Source organism: Leptodactylus fuscus, chromosome 3, assembly GCF_031893055.1.
Source record: "Leptodactylus fuscus isolate aLepFus1 chromosome 3, aLepFus1.hap2, whole genome shotgun sequence".
Lineage (NCBI taxonomy): Eukaryota > Metazoa > Chordata > Amphibia > Anura > Leptodactylidae > Leptodactylus > Leptodactylus fuscus.
In genome coordinates this window covers 107,650,582-107,671,941 of record NC_134267.1, presented here as the reverse complement: position 1 = coordinate 107,671,941, position 21,360 = coordinate 107,650,582, and the positions used below count along the sequence as shown (strand labels likewise).

General features: G+C 41.8%; 1 protein-coding gene across 1 annotated transcript in view; it reads right to left on the bottom strand.

Annotated features, from left to right (window-relative positions):
* Positions 1 to 21,360, bottom strand: part of AK9 (adenylate kinase 9) — a 147,836-nt gene that overhangs the window by 106,852 nt on the left and 19,624 nt on the right. Inside the window, exons 3-9 of the mRNA XM_075268176.1 lie at positions 17,398 to 17,461; positions 11,879 to 11,931; positions 9,994 to 10,090; positions 8,448 to 8,560; positions 6,871 to 7,038; positions 3,575 to 3,697; positions 819 to 893 (exon numbers count right to left, since the gene is read on the bottom strand). Of these exons, the coding sequence (XP_075124277.1) occupies positions 819 to 893; positions 3,575 to 3,697; positions 6,871 to 7,038; positions 8,448 to 8,560; positions 9,994 to 10,090; positions 11,879 to 11,931; positions 17,398 to 17,461 (693 nt within the window). The remainder of the gene's footprint in view (positions 1 to 818; positions 894 to 3,574; positions 3,698 to 6,870; positions 7,039 to 8,447; positions 8,561 to 9,993; positions 10,091 to 11,878; positions 11,932 to 17,397; positions 17,462 to 21,360) is intronic.

Here is a 21,360-nt window from a genome sequence, read left to right as displayed (position 1 = left end):
ACGGAATTCGGCCAATCAGCGCTGGCCAATGCATCCCTATGGGAAAAAGTTTATCTCACAAAAATCACAATTACACACCCGATAGAGCCCCAAAAAGTTATTTTTAATAACATTCCCCCCTAAATAAAGGTTATCCCTAGCTATCCCTGCCTGTACAGCTATCCCTGTCTCATAGTCACAAAGTTCACATTCTCATATGACCCGGATTTGAAATCCACTATTCGTCTAAAATGGAGGTCACCTGATTTCGGCAGCCAATGACTTTTTCCAATTTTTTTCAATGCCCCCGGTGTCGTAGTTCCTGTCCCACCTCCCCTGCACTGTTATTGGTGCAAAAAAGGCGCCAGGGAAGGTGGGAGGGGAATCGAATTTTGGCGCACTTTACCACGTGGTGTTCGATTCGATTCGAACATGGCGAACACCCTGATATCCGATCGAACATGTGTTCGATAGAACACTGTTCGCTCATCTCTAGTCGTAACCAATCAAGACAACAGACTATCACCACTAAGATGGTTATAGAAGAGCTTGAAAACTACTAAATTATTAATTCGTTATAGTTGCATAAATATTTAAGCTTTTACATTTGATGGTTAACATATAGTATTATTTGGATTAATATATTACTTTACTACTTATGCTACTAGTTTTATAAAGAGACATATGAAGGAAAGAAAAACAATCAAGGTAAAAGAGTACACGTTACTTGTAGTCCTCTCTTTTGATTTTCCCTCTTTTTCAAACCATGTTTCTAAAATGTTTTTATTATTGTACTTACTAATGGTATTATTATTTAAAATATAGTTGAAGCAACTTACTACAAAGAGTTCATCTGATTTCTTATTTCCATCAAGTTCTATGAGGTACTGAGGCTCATGATCAATCATAAGATCCTGTATAAGAACCAACAAATAGAAATGGGAAAAAATACATTTTTAAAGGTATATAGGACAGCATACTACATTAAAAAACCCTCTCAATTATACATGTACACAAACTTAAAATAAAATAGGTGGAAAAAAAGCACAGCTTCCATGGAGAAGGAAAAAATCTTGAAATCATATCAATAAAACAGTAAAGGAAGAAAAAAGAAAGAGGAAAGGAAGGAAATGTCTGGAGATGCTGGTTGCCTCTTCTCTGATTTTTTTTTTAAAACCCTTTCAATTTGCTTTGTCACATTATAGTTCCAAATATTCAACCATTTCAAAGTAAACAAAAACAGAAATGTTGAGGTGTAATTGAACACTTGTTCAAACTAAGTTAACCAATTTATTCATCAAAATGTTGATATATGTATGTCTATCTAAAATCTTGATCCAAAGAATAGGTTGCCCAGTATCCCATATCTGTCAGTAGATGCTACTCTTCTCTGAAGTTGGTGGTAGAAAAGTAAGCAGCAGATACACTCAAGATACTTCACATGTGTTTGAGGGGTGCTCATGGGCCCTGGTGCAAAAGCTTGGGCCCCCTTAACACTCACAATTTTTTTTTTCATGATTTTCATACCTGGAACTTTCCGCTGCCTGTCTGGGTCCCTTAGAGGTAAGCTTACATGGTGGAATTTTGGCAGAGATATCAACCACAAGAGACTCGCCTACCATACATTTCAATGGGAAGAAGATGCTTTTTTTTACCACTAGCTAAAAAAATCTTGTGGGTGGATTCTGTCCAAACCTCCCACCAAATTAAATTGGAGCAAGAAATCTTTCTGACAAAGGTAGTAAGATATCTATTACAGATTTTGTATGGCAGGTCCCACCTTTCAGCCCCCACACAAGATAACAGTACTCCCTTATGCCTCACAAATTAATAGTTATAATAATTAATACAATAAAATAGTACCCCCTTATGACCATCACATAGATGATAGTGCCCCCTCACACACACATAGTGGATAACAATCCAGGTCCCTTCTCCCTACAGTGCCTATACCACTATCTATACTACTGAATGCTAAAACTGACTTGCTAAAGTTTGTGCGACAACATGTGCAATTTCCGTCCTTTCCTGGCTGCTCTATCTAGTGCTGCTGGTTGTTATAGTAGGAGACAGCATGGTGGCTCAGTGAGCCACTGAGCCAACATTCTCACTGCTGAGCCACCATGCTAACCACTGAACCACCATGCTGCCTCAGTGGTTAGCACCAGTTATGGAATTACTACAAGTGGCGGTACTGTGAGGAGGTGGGCGGCCTAAGGGCTCTCTGGCTTAGGGGCCCAGTCATAAGGGCAAATGCTATAGCTATACCACTGATTGATACTGATTCATAAAACAGTGGCCTCATTCCCATCTCATACATATAATGTGTTATCCAGAAAGTTTAATAACTAAAAATGTAATGCTGATGACTTCATCAGATAAACAGATAAAGCACAAATAATAAGTTTTAAGTCAAAGAAACTGTAAGTCAAATTTATCTGACAGAAAAGATAGTGAAAATGACTTGGTTTGAACCTTTTAGCACATCCAATCTCTTAGTTCATTTATTGTGTATCGGCAGTTCCACTTTAAAGAGACAATGATAAAAATAACAAAGTCTTACAATCAGCAAAGAACTGAAGAGGGCATGTTTGGAAATAGAACGTCAATGAGACATCTGCATGAGAATACAATTACATAACATCACATTACATAAGCATGGCCCCTCTGGCTACCTTGCTGTCTAAGTACTATCCTCACAATAGTCTGCTTATAAAACAAGGTTATTACTTCTCAGTGGAAAAGCAAAGCTATTTACCAGCAACAAAAGAAAACATACAGGAGAGGAAAATAGATTGAAGAATGGATTTAATATATTTTCTTGTGAAAATACTTCAAAAGAAGATACCCTAGAGCAACTATTAGAATCTTTATCTATCTATCCTCTTTATTAGAAAAATCTTATAATGATTAGTAATACATACATACACACATACATGAATAAAGTATTCTGAGAATCCTGTGAGTCATGCTGTAGATGAATTGTATGGTAGTTTGTGCCATTAGATTGTAAAACAGACATCCAAAACAGTTATATTGCTGTGCTATCCATATTTCGGGAGTACCTCTCAAACTGTATGATTTTTCTGGGTGTATTAGAAAGAGTTAATTTTGTCTGTCTTGGTGCTTCTGCCATTTCAGTTCTAGTCTTGTATTAGATTTGCAGAAGATAATATTACCATGTGGTATATGAGTGCAAGGATGCATTCCAGACCACTGACCATAATACATGCGCACTACACAGACACTTCTTTAAACTGTATGCATATCTTACACATTCTTGTGACAGAATAACCACCAATAGTGTCCCTCCATATGGTATAATGTCCCCTAGTGGCTTCTCCACTTGGTTTGGCCAAACCCAAAACTTTTGGGTCCACCACCCACAAACATCTATTATATTCTGGGTCATTTTGGTGCCAGGACCCATGCGACCACTGATGCTCAATCACAGGTCTCAGCGGTCCCTGATGTCATTCAGGAGGCTGAAAGACACTCGAGAATGACACACTGGAGCCCAACGAAGGGGAGTACCTCATAATATGATTATACATACATATTTCATCACATACATAGATACGTTTTAAGATCTTACCTCTACAGGACGCAACAGAGTATCTTTGTAGAACTGTATGCGTTCATCAACATTTTCAGGAAAGTCTTCAGGTCTATACACAAGCTGGTTTAAAACTTCTTTTGAATTGTCAAACTCTTCTTCCTAAAAAAATGTCAAAATAAATTAATTTGTTTATACCTAAGGCTGGTCTTACACAGCCTTAATGTAAGTCCTCAAATAGTCCGCAATGTGGCCTCTTACACCACCGGATATTTTATCCGTGGTGCGGCCGGGCCGCAACCGTGGTCAGCAATTTATAGGACATGTCCGTAATGGCCGTGAATTGTGGCACTGCAAGGACTCGCCCATAGAACTCTATGGGCAAGTGCAGCAGGACACGGACATCTGCGGAGCCTATGTTGCCGATCAGCAACTAGTGTTGCTGATCAGCAACTTGCTGACCATACATTCAAAACGGTCGTGTAAGACCAGCCTAAGGGTATGGTCACATGAAGTTTCTATCATCTGCTTAGCAGACCTGTTTTAACTGATATGTTAAAATGTATGTGAGTTGATGTCAACAAATGATTGACCAATACTGTGATTTAATATTTAGTAAATGAACGTGCACAGCAGTATTACATACTTATCACAAAAGTACTCTCTATAATCGAATGTACGCATCGGTATAAGTAACAAAATTGCCTATTGAATAAGGGGCAACATGGTGGCTCAATGGGTAGCACTGCAGCCTTGGAGTCCTGGATTCGAATCCCACCAGGAACAACATCTGCAAGGAGATTGTATGTTCTCCCTGTGTTTGTGTGTATTTCCTTCCATTCTACAAAAAACATACTGATAGCAGAATAAATGTACATTGTAATCCCTATGAGGCTCACAATCTACATAAAAAAAATTGCCTATTGAACATACATGAAAAAAAAAAATTAAAAAAGCAATACAAGTCAGGTAAAAGGGCAAAATAAAAAAAAAGAAACACAGCAATTAACAAACAAAGAACAGAGCACTGCTTCCAACATTGGAAAGCAGATTATAAAGGGATATATATATATATATATATATATATATATATATATATATATATATATATATATATAGGGATAAGATAAGATTACTAATTCCAGGAATTACAATTACCTTAACAAAATGTGACAGCGTATCAGTTATAGCAGCCATGATCTTTTCGAACAAAATAACAGTGTCAACCTGACAAATGACCTCTGACATTAGGAGGGCTAGGGTCCTCCATGTGGATGCTAAATGAATTCTAGCGGACATCAGGATATATTGAAGCAATTTATGAGGAGCATAGCATTAACTTTGCAGACAGAGAATAGGCGGAGAACAGGTTCCATGAAAGGCAAAGATTGACTCAGCAGCCTCCGTAACATGCCATGTAGGGACAAATAGAACCGTCCAACAAGAGGACAAGTCCATCAAATATGGAGAGTATCTCTATTTGTCTGGAAACCCCTATAACATTATAGGGAAACTGTAAAATATAAATGATGCAGCCTAGTTGGGTCCATACAAGTCCTGTGTAATATTTTCAAGAAAGTTTCCATGAGTGTAACTTGTCAACTGCCTTGCAAATAAATGTACTACAATCCTTCCATTGATCTAAGGTCCCTATGTCAGTCTCCCATTCAGTCATAAAATTCTCTTTAGTGGTATGTTCAACTCACAATATGTGAAGGAATGTGATCCTCTATCCAAAGCCCTGTAGAAGCATTAGCCTTTCGGAATCAGTAGCTTAACCACTTCCGGACCACCCATAGACAATATATACGCCCAGAAGTGACGTACCGGTGTGTCCTTGCAGTTTTCAGCAGCTGCATAAGATTGTGCAGCTGCAGAAACAGGGAGCTGGCTCTAACTACAGCCAGAGCTCCCCTAGAGAACGCAGGGAAGGTTTATTACTGTCCCTACCTTCCCAAATGCTGAATGCTCAATGAGCGCTGTATACATAGCTATGGGAGCTATCATGATGCAGCTCCCCTCTGACCCGGTGGTCACGTGATCCGCTAGGATCAGAGACTGTAAGAGCTGCTTTAAAAGGGCTATTCAGGTGCTGCCACTAGTTTTTCAAAAGACCACTCGTTTTTCTTAAATATCAGTAAAACAGATATGCTGATGATGCTCACCGAGCACCTTGGGCATTCCCCAGGGTCAGTGAGCACCCCCCTGCATCATACTTCTTTCACGCCCCCTCCGTTGCTTGTTCTACCTTATGTCCTTCTCCTCAATTTCTGTAACCACCTCCATCCTCCATCCAGTCTCGCTATTGCGCTTTCAAATCCCAGGCATGCGCAGTAATGCTCCGTTCTGAGCGCTACTGTGCATGCCCAAGCACCATTTTCTTGTAGCTACCTATAGAACTCAGCATGCTGCTCAGCCGTGGAATTTGCGGGAAGATAGGGCATGTTGCTAGCGGGAAAAAACTGTTAGAGACTCCCATTGAAATGAATGGAAGTAAGCTTTGCAGGCGGATTTTGAGGTGGATTACATGTCAAAATCCACCTGCAAAAAAACTCAGAGTGAACATACCCTAAACCTCCTCTACTGAGCTCCGGTGTGACTCATCGTGCTCCATATGCTGTTAAGGCTTTACCGGACTCCGAATAACGTCAAGAACTGCTGAGGCAAGTGGTATAATGATGCATAGCATCACCATGTGCCAGACATCACTTGGGAGATCAAAAGTGTCCTGAAAAGGTTGCGGGCCCATGCTGGAGCCCAGGGGCAGTAACACTTTTTGTTACGGTAAGTTTATTCACTTCTCCTGAGCTTCTGCTAACTATACTCTGAGGGTCTGAAGAGTTCCCTGAATACAACAGTAGTTTGTAGGTGCCAAAACCAACAAACTACCATTACGGGGAGTGTGGGGGGTTGTCACTGTGGACCATCCCCCAGGGAATAGTTTGGGGTACGTGTGCTGCAGGTTATGAACCACTACTCTATTGCACTTTGTCTTTAGCTGTGTGTGATAGAACCATAGTAACAACATGATTTGGGGGCCTTCAATAGGCAATAGAACTTCACCTCTTCTCCTCCCAAATGGCAGCACCCTGGCACTGGCACTATCTAGATGACATGGTTGCAACTGATAGCTGGCACCATTCGTGGCTCTTAAGAATGGGGACTGGCTGTACTATACAATCGGCACCAGCCTTTCAATGGAGATGGCTCATCTCGTGAACCCACACCTTTCATCCCCTTGTTGACTAATGGCATACAAAGGTTAAATCCCTCATTTTTCTCTTATTTCCGTTTGCCTTAATGATAAATTCATCTATTGTAATCCAGGATTTTACCTCTTCTTCTAGCTCTTCTTCCTCCTCCTCTTCTTCTTCTTCTCCTTCCTGAGGCTTTTTCTTTGTTTCCCTTAGAGCAGGATCCCATTCTTCACGTGTATAAACTCGGCCTGTCCCTGGATCTTGCTTAAGTTCCCTTAGCCTTTTTTTCAAATCTTTGTCTGGACACTTTCAAAGAACATCACAAAAAAAAAAAAAAAATAATAATAATAATTAAAACAATCCATTTTATGCAGTAAATATAGTGAAGTGGTTGGCTATTAAAAAATGTTTTGGTTTGTTCTTTCAGTATGCAAAACCCCCCAAAAAACATTGGAAACATTTTATTTTTAATGATTTAGCTTAAATTACAACAATATTGGCTTTAGGTTTTTATCACAAAGTTTAATTCTGGCTTTTAATTTTAGAAAAAAAACTCCACTATCTTGTGTTGCTTACGCTAGGGTCACACCTGCATTCAGGGTATCCATTCGGGGATTGCACTTGGGGACTCCCAGAATGGAAACCTAATCCAAGTTACTCGTGGAAACCTGCGGACCCCATACATTATAATGGGGACTGCTGGGTTTTTGCCCTAAGGGTCCATTCACACAGAGGAAAATGGTGTGGAATTTCAGCCCTAGCAGAAAAAGGAACCCATTGAAGTCAATGGGAGGCTTTTTTTCAGCACTCAAATTCCATACCATTTTCCTCCGTGTGAATGGATCCTAAGGGTGCATGCACACTGAGTAACGCCGGGCGTGTATGAGAGCCGTACACGCCGGCATTACAGCAGACTGCCGAACGCTTCCCATTCACTTCAATGGGAGCGCTCGTAACAGCGGCGTTTACGAGCGCTCCCATTGAAGTGAATGGGAAGTGTTCGGCAGCCCTGCTGTAACGCCGGCGTGTACGGCTCTCATACACGCCCGGCGTTACGTAGTGTGCATGCACCCTAAAAGAGCGAAAAATGCGTAAAGAAAAGTTATGCTTTTCAGGCGGAATAAGGAACCGAATTCCCCAGCGGAGAGAAGGTGCAGGTGTGAAACTAGCCTTAGGCCTCGTTCACATCTGTGTTGGTAATCTGTTCAGGGGAGTCCGCATAGGGATCCCCTGAACGGACTACCAAACGCATTGGCAAGCGCTGTGCAGTGAAAGCACACAGACCCCATAGACTATAATGGGTCCATGTGCTTTTCGCACGGTCTCTGCACGGAACATGCGGACAGAAGAGTAGTTCACTATCTACTTCATCAGGGGTGCCAGTGTAAATAGCAGTTAATAAAGTATTTAGCAATTTTGATATGATTGTTGAAATGACAGTGACCAAATAAAATAACCTTCATAGATCCAAATGGCATATAAAAAAGTGTTCATATAAAAAAAAAAAAACTTAAATCCTATTGGCCCTAGTGATTGGTACTGACATTTCACTTGGCTGCGGCGGATGCTCGTCTGTTTAATCCTCCTATACACTATTTATTATTCATAATAAATCAATGCTAATCCTGTTTACGCAAATCTCATCAAAGCAGGCTGGTCAAAGAAAAGCAAGTCAACATTACAGAGATGCATGTGATTAATCTCAAGCCATTTACCTTGATATTGATGATGACATCAGGTTTTAATTTAAAATTCCTTATTAATTCAATCTGTTCTGGAATTTTTATAAACTCTTCTGAGAGGAATGGGAGCCCACAAAGCACATAACCTAAAATGAGGATAAAACGTGTATGATTTTAAATTATCTAGTGAAATGCCAAAGTACCAAGTAAATTACCTAGTAAAAAATTTTCTAGCATTCATTGACTGTCTAAAGGAATGGGATGTGTTGTTGTTCAATGGAAAAAAAGTTCTGGTCCTTGGAACGTTTTAAAATTAGGTTAATACAACCTCAGATGAACAACATTATTTACCAAACAAACAACATGCAGAAGTTTTTTGTGAAAAATTAAGCACATCTAGATTATATACACGTGAACATCTGCATGTGTCGGGCCCATGGTAAAACTGATTTCTTTCAATGAAGCCGGACAGCAAAATGGACACATATAGGACCTGTACTTCAGTTTTGCCCTGGGCCCACAGCCCCATATATGGATCAGTGATAATACACGGGCATATATATGGGGGACATAGAAAAGAATAGGCTAATATACCAGCTGTAAAAAAAACACAGCTATCACATTCACATGTACACATTTGTGTGCATGGAGCCTTACTATGGAGCCCACTGCGTGCCGGCTGCGTCCATTCATTCTAATGGGAGACTAGCTAACATCTCTAGTAGCTAACACTTACCTGCACAGATCGCTGGTCCAGTCCCCGCTGTTCTCGCTCCTCTTCTCGCCTCGCTGCCCCCGCCTCCCAGGTTAGTGTTACAGACCTAGGAAGAGGACAGGGCTTGTGGCTTAGGAGAGTGTGGGCGGGTACTGGGAGGGGAGATGTGAGTGATGCACTCACATCTCCCCAGCCTGTACCCGCCCACACTCTCCTAAGCCACAAGCCCCACCTTCTTCCTAGGTCTGTAACACTAACCTGGGAGGCGGGGGCAGCGAGGTGAGAAGAGGAGCGAGAACTGCGGGGACCGGACCAGTGGCAGCACTTCTGTGCAGGTAAGTGGACACCAGGGGGGACTAAGTAGCCAGACGATTTTTATTAATCACTACACAGCATGGAGTCTAACAATTAAAGCGTTCAATTTTTAGACTCCATGCTGTGTAGTGAATAGGATCGTTTTTTAAAAATCTGATCTTCAATTATTAAAAAAATCCCATTGACTTGCATTTGGATCGGGATCAAATGGAAAATGATCAGAAATCGGATTTTAAAAACGATCCTGAAATTTCAAGATCGGCTGAACCCTAATCCCTATCTTTCCTACACAGTAAAAAAGTAGTATACACAATGCATAGCATTGATACTTTGGTGTGTGTGAGCTGGAAGATTTGCATGAAAGTCTGAACAGAGATTAAATGATACCTAATGAGCAAATAAACAACTAAAAACAGATAAGCAGCAAAGTAAAAATTACTGTTTAGAGTTAGGCCTCATGCACACGATCATCATTTTATCCACAACTTAGCTAAAGAAAACAAAAATAAAACTGGCAAAAACTGTTTCTACTATAGGAGAACACATTACCACGGTGGGCAACTTCTGCAGAAATGATCTTGTCCATTATAAGCTGCAATATCAGTTCATCTTTTATACTCTGACCCTTGTAAAGGAGTTCTTGAATCTGCAGAGGGAAAAAGTCATATACAAAAAGAAGTTACTCCTAAATCTGTACAGCTTGCACTTTTGCTCTGGAAATCTGTGTGTGAGTCCTAGCTAACCCTCACATGCTTTTTCATTCTATAATGCCAGGTTTTTTTTATTTTAAGAAATTGAAAGGGTTTTTTTGTTTTTGTTTGCTGCAGGTGATTATGACTTTGTTTGACTCCAAGGAATGCAGAGACTATGCATGAAGAAAGGTTTAAAGGGGCTCTATCATTGGGAAAAGTCATTTTTAACTAATCACATCCTTGCATAGACTTTAGAAATGCTATTCCACACCTACCTTTAGTATGTAAATTGCCTCAGTGGTTTTAGAATAAGTCAGTTTTTATTCATATGCTAATTAGCCTCTTGGTGCACCATCTGGCACTCCTCTTTGCTATTATTTCCTATGGGTGTATACAGCACAGGCTGCTGCTGCTGACTTGCACACACAGATAGGAGAGAATAATAGAGAGGAGTGCTGCTGGGAACTTGCTGTGCTCACTGGAGGCTAATTAGCATATGAATAAATACGGGCTCATTCAAAAACCACTGAGGCAATTTACTTACAAAAGGTAGGTGTGGAATAGCATTTCTAAAGCCTATGCAAGGATGTGATTTGTTAAAAATGACTTTTCCCAATGATAGAGCCCATTTACCTACAGTGACTCAGTATTGTTCTCACTATGGCTGATGGCAGAATTGACCTGCTTCTATACATTAGTGATTGGTTGAGAGTTCATATTTTCGAATCTACAGGGACCAAGAAGTATGACAGGCAGGCAACTTGAAAAGCTTCAGAATGGGAGTGTCAAGGGATTAAGTTATTTTTTTTCTTTTATTATTTCAGTGTATTCTGAGTTAGTGTTTTATTTTTTTAGTCAACTCCTTTATATGTTATTTTTTTTATAGAAAATGTATCAAAAGTCACATATACATTAACAGTGAGTGTCCAACACCTAGCAATAATTGGATATTTGAAGAGACTGAAGCATTGAGATGACAGCTATGACCCCTTCACTGCTTGCTAAGCACAGCGCTGTATATTGTTTAGCAGCTGTGCTTGGTATTGCAGCTTAAGCGTCATTCAGTTAGATGGGACAGAGCTGCAAACTGGCCTTGATACTGATGAATGTGACATCACTGGCCATGAAGCAGAAGTGGCATTCATTGTGGGTGCTAGGTGTCAGACCCCCACCGATCTGACATTTATGACCTTTCCTAAGTATTAGTCATCAAGGTTCAAAGCATTTCCTGACATCATTTGTGCCATTAATAAATTTAACTTAGAAGCCTGCTTCTGGAGTCTGAGGTTGCACCGTCTGTTAATTACATGTTCCATCCAGATCTCTCTTTTACTAAGTGTAGTAATATGGAGGTCAAGTATGATACAAAGATACACTTTGATGTTCCTACATATACACAATATTCTGTATACCCATCCACTAGTTTAACTGTTTATGGTCACTGTATTGATTTCTTTGACAATTAAATTTCATCCATTCTTATATTTAGGTTTTCCAGTCCATCATTCTGATCAGAACAAACTTAAAATAAGCTGTTGAGAACTTAGCCTTATTCGTATTCTGTTTTTGTGAAAATTACCAACTATAAAGCATTGCTTGTGTTTGCACAGAGAATATTGAGGAAGTATGGTCCACACCAGCCTCCCAGTGGTTCATGTTATAAAAAATCATCATCTTAGGTCTTCTACAAAAAAATTAAATACAATAATGTACTATTTAATTCAACAATACAGAGCACCAACCATAATGCCTTGCTCTGTTTCCCGCTTAATGTGGTCATTAATCAGTTCCTTGGCTAGAAAATAACAAAAAAAAAGAAGCATTAGAGTAAAGAATTTATTAAAACTATATATCATCCATGCTTTACAATATACATACATCTGGAAACGGCACAGTACATAAGTAATTTATAACGCAGAAATAATTCTTAAGTTATTTTACCACTCTGCAAAGCAATAGCTACACTTCACTGTATGGTAGGTTTCATATGGCCATAACTCATATAGCTTGAGCGTTTGAATTATGGTTTCAACAGCTGCATCTCATGCAGTTCTGTATAAGGGTTGTGACACATAGCGTTCCAGATGCAGTTATAATTGAACTTAACAGGGTATTCCCATCTCAAGGATCCTATCTATACTGCTTGCTTATGTAAATTGAAGAGTTTTCCTAAATATCTGCTTTAACAATGCTGCTTTGTTTTCTTGCTATGTAACATTATGCCTCCTATTGTTTACAGAGAGTTTCCATAGAGCCGGATCTGTGTGATAACACAGGACAAATGACATCACTAACTGCTCTTACTGTTATCTACAACTCTGCCATTCAGCTAATTGCAGTTTGCTGATAAAGCCCTGTCTGTTATCTCAGATTTTCTGTGAATGCAGAGCTTGCTCGAACCCTCCTGTCTCTTTGAGTGATCACAGACAGACTTAATGATGTTTAAATCAGAGGTCTGTGGGGGGCCATATCATCTCTTACTCCCAAGGCTCCTTTTATTCTTCATGCTGTAGATAATTTTAAAAGAGAGTCCGTCACAAGGGTAAAGCATATTACTATATAACCAGCAACACAGTTAGATAGGATAAGCTCACCTGAATAAATCGCCTTTTCCATATTAAATATATCCCCATTGCTGAGATATTAAAGGGGTTGTCCCACGTTGCATACTCACCAGTCTTCGTTTCTTTGAAATCTTCTGTCTTCCGGCTGTGTTTCGTCATTGGTGGGCGGGGTCACATATGCAAAGCCAAGCGGCGAGATGCCGCCGGCCCTGCATGCGCGCTCATAGACCAGTCTAGCCTTCACAATGCAAATACAGACCCGACAGGATGCCGGGTCTGTATTAGCATTGTGAAGGCTAGACTGGTCTATGAGCGTGCACGCAGGGCCGGCAGCATCTCGCCACTTAGCTTTGCATATGTGACCCCGGAGCGGAATAACAGCATCGCTTCTGCCGCTGCTGGCTTCATGCAGGGCAGAAGCATAGCGATGTTGCTGGCTTCACCTGTGCCGGCGTCTAACTGTCCCCGGCATCTGCCCCTCTATTACAGCGGATGCCGGGGAGTGTTAGACGCCGGCACAGGTGAAGCCAGCAACATCGCTATGCTTCTGCCCTGCATGAAGCAAGCAGCGGCAGAAGCGATGCTGTTATTCCGCTCCTCCGCCCCCCCGGAATAGCAGCATCGCTTCTGCCACTGCTTGCTTCATGCAGGGCAGAAGCATAGCGATGTTGCTGGCTTCACCTGTGCCGGCGTCTAACCCTGCATTGGCGGCCCCTTCCCCCAAAGGGTAAACTACCCCCCCCCTCCAGGCTCGCTCCCGTGCACTTAGCCCCTCCTCCCTCCCCCTGAGAGCAGGCAGATACATCACTTGACTCAGGAGCAGCTAGGTCAGGGCTGTGGCCACAAAAAAATGAATAAAGTAAGATAGTGGACAAACAAAGCAGTTTTGCTGAAGCAATGTATTTAGGAAAAGTCTTACATCCACATTAACAAGCAGTATAGATAGGATCCTTGTGACGGGACAACCCCTTTAATTTACTTGAAATCTAGAGTAGGGTGGCTTAGTAGTGCCAAACCTCTATGCTCCACACTGTTCTAATACACTCAGTGGCCAAAAGTCACGGGAAGGCGTGTCCCAGTGCCGGTTGTGTTGGAATATGATGCTCAAACAGTGTGACACGATGCGGCTAGTGTTGCCAGGATATCTGAGTAGTATGATGCAGACAAGTGTCTCGTGAATATGGCAGCACGTTGCAAGTTAAGTGACTTTGAACGTGGGATGATAATCGGTGCAAGATGAATGGAGTATAGCATTTTGGAGATTACCAAGGAATTTGGGTTTCCAAGGTCAACAGTGTCTCAGGTGGACCTGCAATATCGCAGAGACAATGTTGGCAGCCGCATAAACCGGCGCTCCGGTTGACTATGAGTGTTCAATGAATGGATGTCATGTCACCTCCGCAGAGTTGTACAGAAATCTCAATGGTCTACTGTGAGTCAAATCACCGTTGATTTGAATGTGGGGTGGCAGGACCCCATTTCCACCAGGACTGTACACCAAGAACTGCACCACATAGGCTTCAACAGTCGACGCCCAACCCGTGTCCCTTTGCTGATGCCACAACACAAAGCTCGAAGACTGGCATGAGCCCGCGATCATTGTCATTGGATCATGGAACAGTGGCGGCATGTGTGGCATGGTCTGATGAATCACGGTTCCAGTTGTACAGAGCCAATGGGCGTGTGAGAGTGTGGCGTATGCCCCATGAAGCCATGGATCCTGCATGCCAACAGGGACATATCCAGGCGGGAGGTGGCTCCGTCATGGTCTGGGCCGTGTTCACATGGTTGCAATTGGGCCCCATTGTCCGGGTGCAGGGATCAATGACCGATGCTCGATAAGTGCAACTTATGGCAGACCATCTGCACCCCTTTCTATTGTTGGAGTTCCCTGATGGGGATGCTGTGTACCAACAGGACAATGCAACATGCCATGGCTCGTTGATGACATGAGACTAGCTTAATGAACACACCATTGACCTCACGGCCCTCAACTGGCCTGCCCGCTCGCCCGACCTCAACCCCATAGAGCATTTATGGGATGCTGTGGAGACCAGTGTCCGCGCCATGGATCCAGCGCCAACCAATTGTGGGCTGCAGTGCAGACTGCATGGATCAATATCCCTTCAGAACTCTTCCAACACCTCGTGGAGTCCATGTCTCGTCGTCTTGCTGCAGTTATCAGGGCTCACAGAGGGGCAACCCACTATTAACGGTCATCCAGTACCTTCCCATGACTTTTGGCCACTGAGTGTATACCCTCCTTGCCCCCTCCTTTGAGTGACAGGGCCATGGAGCTATTCTGGAACCTCGCATGGCCCTGTGTTCACGCCAGCATATTACAGCACTATGTAGCGTAGAAGTTTAGAACAACAGATACACCCTCAGAGCTCCAGACTAATTAATGAAACTTGGCAATGGAGGCACACATTTTCATGGGGAAAAGGACATTACATTTATGTGAGCCTGACCTAACTATGTTACTGTTTTAATTTGCTTACCCTGGTGACAGACTCCCTTTAGTCACATTAGCTTTATGTTTGGGGTCAATGTCTGCATCAATTAGGTCACTGCCAAGCAAAGATTTCAAAGCAGACTTGGGTTTCAAGATGCGCTATTCAATTTCTTTTGAGACAGAACCAAAAAATGGAAATGGGCAATGGTGAGGACTGTAGACAGTAGTTGGTCAAACTGGTCAGGAAACTTGGTGCAGTAAATAAAAGACAACTAGGGCTAGGCGATTATGAACTAAAATCATAACAACTAACCGGTTATTTTACACGATTATCTGGTCATTTTATCTCACTTATGATTAATGGTAATTATTTAGAACATGCTGCTTTTAAATCACACCTTTTATACAATAATGGGCAAACCTTGCGTGATTCGTCCTGAGATGTTTATTGATTGAACGGTTTTGTTTGGACTGAACATGCGCGAACTGAAACTGCTATTATTGTACTCAGGAGTCTCTTCACACCCCAAAGTATAATGATCAGAGATCCATGGGAGAAGATCAAACATGAAAAACAGTGACTCCCCGCTATCTTTGGCAGTTCTGACTTACATTATGGACCTCTGAGGCCTGTGATTGCGCTTCAGTGTCATGATGCATAGATGCAAGCATAGCATGACTATGTGACCACTGTTTTTTTTTTTTTTTGTTTGATCACTTCCCAGGGGACTCTGTAAAGACCCCAGAGTATAATAGCAGTTTCAGTTCGGGCGTGTTCATTCCAAGAAAAATTGCAAATATTGTAATAACCGAATCGAAATATTGACAAAATCAGTTATCTTGGGTCACATTAGACTTCATTTATTTTTCAAGTAATCGTGCAATCATAGGCACAATATGCTCATGTCCTTCAAAACCAGAAGATGTCCAGAAGTGCAATCAGCTCAGAACTGGCAGTAACCAGAGGGATCCAGGTAAAAGACGAATCTACTGTTTGGAGAAGTCTGGCCAGAAGTGGTCTTCATGGAAAAATTGCAGCTAAATAGTTGCACCTTTGACATGAAAACAAGGCAAAGCAAAAAAAAACCGTAGGAACTAGGATGTAAAAATATGTTGGAAGGTGCTATGGACTGATGAGTAAAATTCTGAAATATTGGCTTAAACAGAAGGCTGGCGAGCAATACAACAATTAGTGTATGAAGGTAATAGTGATGAATGGTAGAAGTTCCTTGCAAGTGTAGGACTGTATCTCAGCAACTGTAAGTGGGGATTTGGTTAGAATAAATAGTGTCCTCAATGCCGAGGCAGATACTAATCCATCGTGCAATACCATGGAAGGCATCCAATTCCGCCCCCGAATCCAGAGCAGATTCCTCCCGGAATTCGCCTCCCATTGTTTTCAATGGTAGTCAGAGATCACAGTAGGACACAGAAAAAGAAGCGTCTTGCTAGATCATGCTGTGGATTCCGCGGCTGAGTCAGCCACAGGGTCCGCAGCTCAAGACACACTCCTGATTAGGCCCATTCATCCGGCCCTAATCAGTTGTAGGATGCTGAGACGGAATGATGATGCACTGCATCGCTATCCCGTCATGGTTAGCCTGAGCAAAAATAACGGTGGCAGAAAATGAAGAGGAATTTCCTCTACATTTTCCACCATGTGACCATACTCTAAAACTGCTCCAGAATCAGTACTAAAAATAAGTGTTGTTATTTTCAGATCACGGGGAAAAAAAAAATCCAAGGTCATGGAAAAATATAATGGGTTATGGTCTGGACACGTTGATCCAGGGTTTTATACTGACTGCCAGATTTGGAGTCGGGAAGGAATTTTTTCCCCTGAAATAGGGCAATTGGCATGAGCCTCATGGGTTTTTTTGCCTTCCCCTGGATCAACACTGTAGGGGATTGTAGGGTTATAGGTTGGACTTGATGGACTCATGTCTTTATCCAACCTCATCTACTATGCAACTATGTAACTATGTATGCAATGGACACACAGGTGCAATCATTACAATCACACAGTAGTCAGCGCTCTGTCCAGCAGACCATGGACTGTTTTTATCCACTAGAAGTAAGCAGAATGAATGACTGCAAGCAGAGATCTCGAAAACCATGAGGAATTGATAAGGAAAGCATATTGGAATATTGTACAACTTTTCATCATACAAACAATAACATTTATTGGCTGAAACTGGACAACCCTTTTAAAACAACACAGACTAAAAAAAAAAAAAATTACCTTCAATAAAAATGCAGTTCCATGACTGTGAGAGCCTCTTCCCAAGAGTAGTCTTCCCTGTACCCTAAAAAAAGATAAATACTAAGCACCATTTTTCATCGAAATAGAGTCAGGATAAAAAACTTCAAACAGGTGTTGTGATTTTTTGTCCTAGTACCAAAATCATGCAGGTCAGATACTTTTGTTGATTTAAATGAACACTAAAGACTATATAAGACCCAGCAATTTTAGGAAAGAAAATCATTGTTCGTCTTCGTACTTTGCTCCTTTTTAACCACATGAGGACCGCCGTACGTAAATTTACGGCCTCATGTGCTGGTACCTAAAGACCGGACTATTGCCGAAATACGTCCGGCCTTTAGGTACCTTTCTGGCGGGGGGAGGGGTGCGGGGGGGACAGGGGTTAGGTGTTACTAACACCTAACCCCTTCCTCCATAACGTCCAGTCGGAACTGAGTCCGACTGGACGTGTTAACCCTTTCGATCGCGCCGTCAAACATCACGGCGCGATCGAAAGGGATCCGCCGATATTTGAAAGTGATCGGCACCCCCAGCGGCGAGATCGGGGGGTGCCGATGTCAGTAGAAGGTAGTCTGGGGTCTGGCCAGTGACCCCAGACTACCGGAGCCCCCACATACCTGGTGATCCTGCCAGGCGGTGGAGGAAGTGAGCGATGTGTCTCACTTCCTCTGCAGCTTACAGGACACGAGCAGGCTCATGTCCTGCTCGTGTCCTGTCTGCTACTGTGCTGAATCAGCTGATGCTTTCATCAAAGCATCAACTGATTCAAGTGTCCTAAAGGGACACATGAAAAAGTAAAAAAAAAGTTTAAAAAAAAAAAAAAAAGTGTATGAAAAAAGTAATAAAGTTCTAAAGTCCAAAAATCCCTTTTTTCTATACAAAATGAATTATATAAAAAAAAGCACTAAAAATTAAAAAAAGCAATGCATATTTGGTATCGCCGCGTCCGTAACAACCTGTACAATAAAACTGAAATAATATTTAATGTACATGGTGAACGTCGGGAAAAAAAAACGGAAAAAACTCGCCGGAAGTAATGATTTTTCGCCATCTCACCATACAAAATATGCTATAAAAAGTGATCAAAAAGTCATATGCATCCGACAACAGTACCAATAAAAAGCACAGGTTGTCCCGCAAAAAATAAGCCCTCAACAAACACTGTCAACCGAAAAATAAAAATGTTACGCCTCTTAGAAGATGCGATGCAAAAAACATTGATTTATGTCCCCAAATGTGTTTTTCCTCTGCAGAACTAGTAACACATAAAAAAATAATATAAATGAGGTATCGCCGTAACCGTACTGACCCGCAGAATAAAGGGAACATGTTACTTATACTGTACGCTGCATGGCGCAAAATTAAAAAAGTAAAACTCAATGCCAGGATTGATTTTTTTTTTTTTAAATCCAGCAAAAAAGGGTTAATAAAATGTATTCATAAAGATGTAGACACCCAAAAATGGTGTCATTACGAAATGCATCTCATCCCGCAAAGAATAAGCCCTTATATGGCCGCGTCACCAGAAAAATAAAGAAAATATAGCATCTCACAATGTGAAGACAAAAACCCTCAAAAATCGCCAAATTATTAGAATACAACTGGCGGCGTCAGGAAGGGAATATATAAGCTGTGTGAGCGGATATCAGGGGACACCCCAGATTTACAGCTTATGAGGGAACAGACACCAGAAGTGACCCCCAGAGTGACCCCCAGAGTGACTCCCCCAATCATAGGAGCTACTGGGACATAGTAGGGAATTTGGTGTTTGCAATGTCCTCCGCAGAGCTTATATATTCCCTCTTCGCCATCCGCTGTGCAGTCACGTCCGGGATACTAATACTCACTACACCCCCTGATAAATTCTTTGAGGGGTGCAGTTTTCAAAATGGGGTCACTCCTGGTACCCCATGGAATCCACTTTTCTGGTACCTTACAGGCTCTACAAACATGACATGGCGTCCAGATACCAAACATCTGAATCTGTACTCCAAAAGCCGCATAGCGCTCCTTCCCTTCTGCGCCCTGCTGTACGTCCAAACTGCAGTTTATGACACATGTATGACACTGGTGTACCCCGGATAATGCACGTAATGTCATATGTGGGTATAAACTGATATTAGGGCACAGCCGGACACAGAAGGGAAGAAGGGTCATTTGGTTTTTGGAGCACAGACGGTTTGGTTTTTGGATGCCATGACACTTTTGTAGAGCTGAAACGCTAGTAAAGTGGAATCCCCTGATATGAGACGTTATTTTGGAAACTACACCCCTGAAGGATTTCTCCAGGGGTACAGAGAGCATTTTTAACCCCCAAGTGTTGCTATAACTTATTATCCATAAATGAATACGAAGCGGATTGTGAGAGGTGAAAATGACCATTTTTCCAGGAATACGTCCTTTCAGTGCGTAATATGTTGTGTCCACCTTGTATCAGAGATGAACGCTCTAAAAGCTGTTGTGCCTGGGATACCCGTTTAACAGTTTTTGGAGTGTCTCTGCTGACATAAGTCGGGCACAACATGTTGCACGCTGAAATGGCAAATCTGTAAAATTTTCATTTTTAACTTCTCTATCAGTTGCGATTTCATTTCTGGAAACTAAATAAATGCAACACTCAAGGGTTAAAAATTCTCGCTACACCACTTGATAAATCCCATCAGTGGGGTAGTGTCCAAAATAGGGTGACATGTCTGCGGATTCCACTTTATTGGCAATTCAGGGGCTTTGCAAAAGTGGCATGACGTCCAAAAACCAAACTGTGCTCCAAAAACCAAAATAGCGCTCCTTCCCTTCTGTCCCCGGCTGTGCCCAAACAGCCGATTCTACCCACATATTGGTATTAAGTCCGTTATCCGGGGTACACCAGTGTCATACATGTGGGCATACACTGCTATTTGGGTACCCAGCAGGGCGCAGATGTGAAGGAGCAATATGTGCTTTTGGAGTGCAGATTTAGATTCTTCGTTTTTGGACACCATGTCACATTTGCAGAGACCCTAAAATTGCCCCTACAAAATGGGGTCACTTCTTGGTGAATTCCAGTTTACTGGCACCTCCAGGGCTCTGCAAAAACAACATGGCACCCAGAAAGTCCCTCTAAATCTGTACCCCAAAAGCTAAAACGCACAGTGGTCCTTCCCTTCTGAGCCCTGCTGTGTGCCCAAGCAGCAGTTTACACCCACATATATAATTTTTTGACCCCCGGGATGGCCCCTTAATAGTTTTAGGAGTGCAGGTCTCTGACAACACAAAGTGGGTGCAACGTATTGGGCACCGAAATGGCATATTTTTAAAAATTTCAATTTTCATTTTGTACATTAAATTTTTGGGAAGCATTTTAGGCTCAAAATGATAATACCTCTTGATACATTCCTTGACAGGTGTAGTTTCTAAAATGGGGTCACTTTTGAGGGGTTTCCATTGTATTGATACTTTAGGGGCTCTGCAAATGCGACATGGCCCCTGAAAACTATTCCAGCAACATCTGCCCTCCAAAATCCAAATAGCGCTCTTTCCATTCTGAGCCCCACCATGTACCCATACAGCAGATTATGGCCACATATGGGGTATTGCCGTGTTCAGAAGAAATTGTGTAACAAACTGTGGGGGGCTTTTAATTCTTAAACTATTTGCAAAATTAAAACTATGGCGCTAAATGGACGATTTATTGGGAAAAAAAGTAATTTTTCATTTTCACGTCCCAATGTTAATAAAATCTGTGAAACACCTGTGAGGCCAAAATACTCACTCTACCCCTAGACAAATTCTATGAGGGGTGTAGTTTCCAAAATGGGGTCACTTATAGGGGGTTTCCACTGTATTGGTACTTTAGGGGCTCTGCAAATGCAACATGGGACCTGAAAAATATTCCAGCAAAATCTGCCCTCCAAAAGCCAAATAGCCCTCTTTCCATTCTGAGCCCCGCCATGTTCCCATACA